The sequence below is a fragment of the Cherax quadricarinatus genome, chromosome 63 (assembly GCF_038502225.1).
Source record: "Cherax quadricarinatus isolate ZL_2023a chromosome 63, ASM3850222v1, whole genome shotgun sequence".
NCBI lineage: Eukaryota > Metazoa > Arthropoda > Malacostraca > Decapoda > Parastacidae > Cherax > Cherax quadricarinatus.
In genome coordinates, this window is record NC_091354.1 from 13,294,416 (window position 1) to 13,304,111 (window position 9,696).

Sequence of the window (9,696 nt, forward strand, 5' to 3'; positions counted from 1 at the left end):
ACGTAGGTTAACAGCAATGAAGAGGTTGTTAGCAGTAATGAATCGGAAGTGGGTTGTAGCAAAGGAAGAATCATTAAATAAAGTAAGGCAAAGGGAGTGTCCCTGAGGCAAAGATTGTGTCCCTGATGGTGGTGTTGGAGACATAACAGGATAGATAATATCATGTCAGGTAATGGAAACGATCCTGTTATCCGTCTCATTGCCGGTGGAAATGATATTGGGAAACGCAGGAGGCAGGAACTACTAACCAAGTACAGAATGTTGCACTCGTCCGCCAGACATTCAGGGCTGTTGAACCTGTAGATACATAGAAATATGCCAATGAGTACCCCTCGTTTGGCACCTTGGTCATGGAGTGGCAGCGTATCATATTCTTGTTGGTAGGTCCTCAATATATTTTGTGACTGTACATAACTGACCCGCACATAAGAGAAAGATCCTTATGGCGACGTTTCGGTCTGACTTCAACCACTGACAAGTCACACTAACACATGAAGATGAGGGAGCCAGTAGGTTAGTGTGACATGTCAATGGTCCATGTCGGACCACAACGTCTTCATCAGCTCCTTTCTATGTGCGAGTTAATTGTGTATTGTTCCAGTCACGGTATTGTGGTGCCTTTTCGTTCTTTACGAAGTGACTGTCTTGTTTATTGAGAAGTATGTCGAGGTGAGGAAGGCTTTCATCAACTTCCTCTTCTAGGGTGAATGGATGGTTCCATACTGTCGAGGCTGATGAATGCTGTTGAGGTTCAGTCTCTAGGGAGACAATGAACAGAATATCGTCCCTATGGTTAAGCCATGTGACCGTTTTCGGTATGAAGTTCGTGAACATTCCGGTTTCCGCTGATTCCGTATAGAGATTCGCCAGAGCTTCGCTGATTGGTGAGCCTGTGGTCATGAGTTGTTGTGTGTAAAAGGAATTGCCTCAGGTAAAACAATTATGGTTCATAGAGAGTTAAGTTATTTTTTTGAGAAATCTTGGCCAGGTACAGACCAGCTGGTCCATATCCGATCTCAGCTTGCGCAAGTAGGTAGAGGTACCAGCTGCCACCAGCTGTGATGGTAGTGTTGCCAGCTGCCACCAGCTGTGACGATAGTGTTGCTAGCTTCCACCGGCTGTGATGGTGGTGTTGCCAGCTGCCACCAGCCGTGACGGCAGCTCAAGCCATCACATAGGTTGAGGGTGCGTCACACAGGTAAGAGCACAGGTGTGACTGCCACCATCTTGTAACTGACCGAATTCTTATCCGAGCAACTCCTCCCCCACTCCCCTCCTCTCCCCGTTCCCCTCCTCCCTCTAACCTCCTCCCCCTAACCCCCTCCCCATCTACTCCGTACCTCCTGTTCCATATTCCCATGAATGTCCCCTTCACCCCCTAATTCTCTTCCCTTACCCCTAGTCAACCCCTCTCCTCCAAGATCTCTACCCGTTAGCTCTCTCCTCCCTTAGGTCTCTTCTTCCCCCTAATTTTCTTCGCCCTTAGCCCTGTCGAGCCCTTAGCCTCTCGGCATGTCCCTTTCCACTGAAAGGAGGAGACTGGAGGGAGGGAAGGAGGGAGAGCAGACGAAGGAGGAGCTGGAGGTAGTGGTGGTAGAGGGGGCGGCGGCAGAGCCGACGTAGACGGAGGCGGTCACGTACTCCGCCCACCGCAAGTCATGTCAGCACGGCCCCAGCACGGCCCTAGCACGACCCCCTTCGTCTCATTAGCAGAGTGCTCCTTCCCCCATAAAACCAGACCACACCCGCTAGAGCAAGGTTGTCGGGAAGTAGGGGAGGCTGGGAGCAACATAGCTCAGAGCTGAGGCGTCGACTGGACGTCGGACGTACGCCTGACATCTCTTACATGGCTGTTCTACATCTACGACATCAGACGTACGTCTAAGAAACGCGAGAAGGATGTCTTAATGATGTCTAACGCTCGTAAGGGAGGGATGCCTTGTGTACCCCTGAAGTACGTTTGACGTACGTTTAGTGTACGACAGTCGTGCGTCTGACGTGCATCAGGCAGGGAACACGTGGTTGTAACATAGCTGCGGCCGGCGGCGAGGAAGAGGCAGCAAGAGTGCAGCTTTAATGTATGGATCCCCAGGTGCTGCCTTCCATTCCCCTGCTGCTGCCTTCCATTCTCCTGCTGCTGCCTTCCATTCTCCTGCTGCTGCCTTCCATTCTCCTGCTGCTGCCTTCCATTCTCCTGTTGCTGCCTTCCATTCTCCTGCTGCTGCCTTCCATTCTCCTGCTGCTGCCTTCCATTCTCCTCCTGCTGCCTTCCATTCTCCTGCTGCTGCCTTCCACGCCCTGCTGCTGCCTGCCACTCCTTGCTGCCCGCCACCTCCTGCTGCTCTCCACTTCTAACCTCCACCCCTACAGCCTTAAAAAACCCCTTCTGCTGCCATTCACCCCTTGCTGCCCTCCACTTCTGACCTCCACCTCTGCTGCCTTCCGCACGCGCTGCCCTACACACCTGCTAACTTCCACCCCCAGCTGCCTTACATTCCATGCTGCCTTCCATTCCCTGCTGCCTTCCACTCCCTGATGCCTTCCACTCCCTGATGCCTTCCACTCCCTGATGCCTTCCACTCCCTGATGCCTTCCACCCCCTGCTGCCTTCTACTTCTGACTTCCCCTATACTGCCTAACGCCCCTGCTGCCCTCTACCGCTACTGTTTTCCACCCCCTGCTTCCTTCCATCCCGTGTTTTTTTCCACCCTCTGCTGCCTTCCACCACCTGTTGCCTTCCATTCCCTGCTGCCTTCCACTTCCTGCTGTCCTCTATTTCCTGCTGTTTTCCATTTCCTGCTGCCTTCCATTCTCTGCTGCTTTCTGCTTCTTGCTCCCTTCCACGTCCTGCTACCGTCCGCCCCTGGTGACCCGTTCTTTGCTGCCATCCATTCCCTGCTGCCTTCCACTCCCTGCTGCCTTCCACCCCCTGCTGCATTCTATTCCCTGCTGCCTTCCACCCCCAGTTGCCTTCTCCTGCTGCCTTCTACTCCCTGCTATCATCCATTCCCTGCTGCCTTCCACCCATTGCTGCCTTCCACTCCCCGTTGCCTTCCTTGCTGTCTTCTTTGTTGTCTTCCACCCCTTGCTACCTTCCACTCCTTGCTGCCTTCCTTTCCCCGCTGCCTTCCCCCCTTGCTGCCTCTCACCTTCTGCCTTCCACCCCCTGCTTCCATCCACCCTCTGCTGCCTTCCACCCCTGATACCTTCTGCCTCCTGCTGCCTTCCACACCTGATACCTTCCAACCCCTGTTACCTTCCGTTCCTGCTGCCTTCCATTCCCTCTTGCCTTCCACCCCTAATACCTTCTGCCCCCTGCTGCCTTCCACCCCTGATACCTCCCAACCCCTGTTGCCTTCCACCCCTGAAACCTCCACTCCTGCTGCCTTCCATTCCCTGATGCCCTCCATCATTGCTGCCCTCCATCCATGCTGCCCTGAATAGAGTTAGTTGTGGACTGTTGTACCATCGGTAATGAGGTTGTGAATTATTGCAGTCACGGTATTGTAGGTAGTGAATTGTTGTAGTCACGGGATTGTGGGTTAATTGTGAATTGTTGTAGTCACGGTATTGTGGGTTAGTTGTGACTTGTTGCAACCACGGTATTGTGGATTGTGAATTGTTACAACCACGGTATTGTGGGTTGTGAATTGTTGCAACCACGGTATTGTGGGTTAGTTGTGAATTGTTCTAGCCACGGTATTGTGACTTTGGTTGTTCATGTTATTGACAGGTTTGGTTCAAGAACCGGCGAGCCAAGTGCCGGCAGCAGCAGAAACAGCAGGCGGCAGGAGCAGAGAAGACCCCTAGAGCCAAGAAGGTAGCCAAGTCCCCACCACCCTCCACGCAGACAACGCAGCCCTCAGCGCAGACCACGGGCGTGGGCGGCACCGCTTCCCCGCCACCCACAGGTGGCGGCCACAGGGACACCTCGCCGCCCTCTCCCCCGCCCTCCGTCAGCTCAGCCCCGCCCCTGCCTCTCACCCCATCCTCCACCGCCCCTACATCCTACAACCCCATCTGGTCGCCGGCCGCCATCCCCTCGGCGGGGTCAGCGTCCATCGCGCCCATGGGAGACCTGATGACCCCGCCGTGCCTTGACCGCGGCGGCTACTGCGGCGTGAGCCAGCAAGCAGCTGCTGCTGCGGCCTGCTATCAGAGCTACGCAACACCTTCCTACTACACTAACATGGACTACCTCACTCCTATGTCACACTCACAGATCAACGTCCCGGTACGTAATAATAATAATAATAATAATAATAATAATAATAATAATAATAATAATAATATTACTATCTGCTTTCGAAACTACACATTTGATATGAAGGTTTCTTAAATAGTCAAATTTAACCCAAAACTTGTGTACTACAAAGATTATCACTTTTCTGCTTACAAGAGTCGCATTATGTTCCTAAGTAGCCAGATGCTGATCTCTAGAATTATATTATTTCAAGTTATGTTAGAACAAAAATTAGCAGTTAATATATATATATATATATATATATATATATATATATATATATATATATATATATATATATCTATATATATATATATATATATATATATATATACACTGTTGTTTGTAAATAGAATTGATAAGTTCAAAACTGAACAGCAGGTGGCCGTGCGTTCACATTGTGTGTTGTTCAGTTTTGAACTCACTTTTTTCAGTTGCATTTGCAACAAAAAATCGCATTCTATTGCGGAGCTTTATAAGAGGGTTTACTGTATATAACAGAAACACTAACTGTATGTGTTTATGTTTGTGTGTGTTTGACAGGTGAGTTCCATGGCCTCCCTCAACACCATGGGAGGCGGCGGCGGAGGCCAGCAGATGGGCACTCATTCGTCAGGGTCTGGGTTGGGCTCAAGCCTTGGATCTTCCTCTCTGGTGTCCTCCTTGGGGACCTCGTCGTTGGGTTCAGCGGGGTCGCTGGGGTCTAGTCAGTCCCTCAGTCCCAGGACTCCCCCCACCGTGAACTCCCTCACGCCGCTGCCACAGGACTGTCTGGAGTACACTGACAAGAACACCGCAGCTTGGAAGTCCTACCAAAGCTTCCAGGTTTTGTGAGCTGCTTCACCACTTTGCGCTTCATAATGGCCCCTGCGGAACAATATTTTAATGTAAAAGGACTTGTCAATAAGAATAATTATCAGAGTCACAGTTAAAAAATGAAAAAAAAAACGAATATCGGTCAATGACTGACTCCTGAGTAGTGTGGCGACTGACCGTCGGTGGCGCTGGTGTAGACATAACAACAACACTGCTCCATCATCCACAACTTCCCTGCGTACAGTCTCACGGCCTTTGAAGATCAGCTATGTGCCGGTAAGGTAAATATGGAGCATCTAGATGTGTGTTGGCTGTCAGGTAGTGAAGTAAAGACTGCAGAGGACCTTCCTGGTGGTCACTAACGCTGTCATGTAGGCCCCCGAGTGTCCTCTCTGCTGCTATGCACATCACTCCGTTCTCAGCTCAAGGAGTTAAAATAATGGATGGGAATATTGCTGGACCTCAGACATTAACTAGTGTGTGCGCGTGTGAGCGCGCATGCGTGCGTTGCTGTTAACAACTGAACTGCAGAGGTGTGAGTTGTGGCTGAAGAACCTTAACTGTGACCAGGAAGACGGAATTTTGTGAATTTTCTTGACTCATATTTGTATAACATTTTGTAATTCTTAGGCCAATTAGATCGAGCATGAAAAACAATGGAGCCTTTTCCATAGTTTAGGTCGATACCACGTGGTTGCACTGTACACCTTTGCTTGACTCAAGTTAACAAGCACATTATTACGGCATCACTGAGAGGTTCACGTGTCTCGGTGATCCCAGTAGCCAAATATTTAATTTTGTGTTGAATAGATTTGTGAGTGTAATATGGTAGATTAATAGCTCAAATTAATTGTGCTTTGGAGTAATGTTCTTTACAAGTTGATCTCACCAGCCTATTCTCATTTATGTAAACTTATTGTACATTTACTTTAATGAACAGAGTAGTTTTTTTTTTCCTGTGAGGTTCAACACTCGTGTGGGTAACATTTTCCTGGGACTAAGGTTATTATTAAGCGAATTTATTGACATTATTACTAGCACAGAATAAAGAGTTTCAGGATCACTTTAAACTTTAAAGACTAGATGACATGTTGACTTTTGTTGTGCTCATGAAAAATGAAAAGATTTGTCAAGGAAACAACAGCTTCGAGGGTGGAATTCTTACTGCTATTTATACACTTGTATTTTACCTGTTCTGGCAACAATGTAGGTAGAGCATGAGGTGTGAGAGGCAGCAGGTGGCACTGCTGCGGGACCTCCAGCGGGCCATGACCACCACTACACGCTACAGTGGCCATGAAGTGTGAGTGCCGGCTCCCTCTCCCAGTGTCACCCTGCTCATTGTGCTCGAAGAGTTGGGAGGCCCTCCCACCTCGCTCTCCCATCCTCTCTGTACGGCTCTCTGACGAGGTATTAGGAGGAAGACATGGCCCGGGCAACGTAGACGGCACGTGACTTGTCAAGACACTAGGAGATACATACAGTTCACTGACGAAATAGTGAAAACAATGTGAAGGACACATGACATTCTAACAAGATACTGAGAGCAATGGGAGAGAAACTTGGTCTTTTAGCTGAAGCTAAATGCATTGAGAAGCACGCATGTTCCTATTGCAGCAGAAGGAACACTGGCCTATAGAACAACACACATCTGTTGGAACACTGGCCTACAGAACACACTCCTGTTGGAACACTGACCTATAGAACAACATACAACTGTTGGAACACTGGCCTATAGAACAACACACCTGGTGTAACACTGGCCTATAAAACAACTTTTACCTGATGTAACACTGGCCTATAGAACAACACACACCTGATTAGGTATTCGTCAGGTTAAGCACGTTCGGCTGAGTTTTCTCCACCATTTCTGGTTTGTTATATGATCACACTAATGTTTTCTAACAAAACACATTGGATTCACAGTATGCTTCAGAGCACACTAACTATATTTTACAAAATCACATAGAAGGTTTAATCGCATGTATATTATAGAATCTCCGCATCACAGATGGCCAGAATTTGTTTTGATGATCTTTGATGGTAGTAGAGTCCTGGAGCGTCGATCCAGAAAAGAGTCGATCCAGACAGGCATCGAATCAGAGAGGCGTCGACCCCAGAAAGTCGTCGGCCTAGAGAGGCGGCTTAGTGCCACTTAAACTTGGCGTCATTTTGTTTCGGAAAATTCGCCCAGAGGACCACGTCCTTCAGAAAATAAAATGGCTGGAGAGGTAAATATTACACACACATACACATAACTGGGGCCTTAAGTGTTATTGAATTTCAGGGTTCGACAAAGGTCTCAAGAACATTGTGGCAGGGTTTTAGGAATCGTCTGAAGTGGCCCAGATGATCAGAACTCTGTAATCAATACAGCCGTCAAGACGACAATTCGCCTTCCAACGCGTGTTAGGTGAGCCGTGGAAGTCATATCAGTAACTAGCGTTGTAAGTCTTCCTTTGTTGACGTTCGTGTTCTTCCTTGTAAGGTCTGTACTTACGGCAGTTACCTTAGCACCATAGTCATCACAATCTATATATATTATATATATTCCACATTTTACCGTATGAGTGAATAAGGTTTTTGATTTATAAATTATACTGCAGACTACCAGTGATCGGTAGAAGAGCTACCATGTGAGGGTTTCTCGTCCTAAGACAAGAGTTTTGACGCCCTGAGTCGAGAGTTTTCCCGCCGTAACTCAAGTTTCCCGCCCTAAGATTAAGTTTCCCGCCACCAGGCGAGGCGGGAGAGGGCCACCGGCGCCGCCGTCGTCGCCACCGCCGCCGCCGCCGCCGCCAGCCGTCAGGCTCGCCGCCGTTCAACTCCAAGACACACCACTTTGTATACACATTGAATTTCGTCGTTTTTTTTTTTAATTCCTAAGCCGCTGTGTGACACTTTACCTAATCTTATTTTTAGAGAGGGAGGCTTAGTCGATTAGTGTAAAATAAACAGCACCAGTGATGGCGAGGTACCTTGCGTCTACCAGTCTACAGCACCAGTGATGGCGAGATACCTTCCGTCTACCAGCCTACAGCACCAGTGATGGCGAGGTACCTTGCGTCTGCCAGTCTAGAGCACTAGTGATGGCTAAGTACCTTGCGTCTACCAGTCTACAGCACCAGTGATGGCGAGGTACCTTGCGTCTACCAGTCTGCAGCACCAGTGAAGGCGAGGTACATTGCGTCTACCAGTCTACAGTACCATTGACGGTGAGGTACCTTGCGTCTACCAGTCTACAGCACTAGTGATGGTGAGGCACCTTGCGTCTACCAGTCTACAGCACTAGTGATGGTGAGGTACCTTGCGTCTACCAGAGTCTACAGTACTAGTGATTCTGAGGTACCTTGCGTCTACCAGAGTCTACAGTACTAGTGATGGTGAGGTACCTTGCGTCTACCCGAGTCTGCAGCACTAGTGATGGTGAGGTACCTTGCGTCTACCAGAGTCTACAGCACTAGTGATGGTGAGGTACCTTGCGTCTACCAGAGTCTACACAGCCCACGATGGTACGAAGAACCTAAACGGCCTGAGTTGGTACCCCACCCCTGGGTTCGTACTCGCGGGAGGGTTGGTACCCCACGCCTGGGTTTGTACTCGCGGGAGGGTTGGTACCCCACGCCTGGGTTCGTACTCGCGGGAGGGTTGGTATCCCACGCCTGGGTTCATATTCGCGAGAGGACTGTACCCCACGCCTGGGTTCGTACTCGCGGAAGGGTTGGTACCCAACCCTGGATTGATATCAGCCTCGGGTGGATGTCCTTATTCATAAAGCAGTGATGCCCCACTGCTGACATCAGTGATGCCCTAACCCCCACACCTCTATACACACACCCATTTCTGACACCTCCAATCCTGGCACCCCCATTCCTACCACCCCAATTCCTAACGCCCCCATTCATGATATCCCAGTCCAGAAACTCCCATTTCCTTCACCCCCATTTCTAGCATCCCATTCCCATCACCCATATTCCTGACACCCTCATTCCTGACACCCCCATTCCTGACGCCCCCATTCCTGACACCACTATTCTTAACATCCCATTTTAGAAACTCCCATTTCCTTCACCCCCATTTCTGGCACCCCATTCCCATCACCCCTATTCCTGACACCCCCATTCCTGACACTCCCATTCTTGATACCCCATTCCAGACACCCCCATTTCTGACACCTCTACCCTCCACCACTGCTGTGAGAGGCAGCTTCACACACACACACACACACACACACACACACACACACACACACACACACACACACACACACACACACACACACACACACACACACACACACACACACACACACACGCGCACACACACACACACACACACACACACACGCACACACACACACACACACACACACACACACACACACACACACACACACACACACACACACACACACACACACACGCACACACACACACACACACACACACACACACACACACACACACACACACACACACACACACACGCACACACACACACACACACACACACACACACACACACACACACACACACACACACACACACACACACACACACACACACACACACACACACAGTGTAAGCCGAGATACACGAACTTTGCAAAAACAAGATTTTTTTCGTAAAGATACTGG

The 9,696-nt window shown here is 49.5% G+C and overlaps 1 protein-coding gene across 1 annotated transcript in view; it reads left to right on the forward strand.

Moving 5' to 3' along the window:
- LOC128698184 (homeobox protein OTX2-like) overlaps nt 1–9,366 on the forward strand; it is a 265,674-nt gene extending 256,308 nt beyond the window's left edge. The window contains exons 4-5 of the mRNA XM_070098638.1: nt 3,734–4,234; nt 4,787–9,366. Of these exons, the coding sequence (XP_069954739.1) occupies nt 3,734–4,234; nt 4,787–5,077 (792 nt within the window). The 3' untranslated portion in view covers nt 5,078–9,366. The remainder of the gene's footprint in view (nt 1–3,733; nt 4,235–4,786) is intronic.
- The last annotated feature ends 330 nt before the right edge of the window (nt 9,367–9,696 follow it).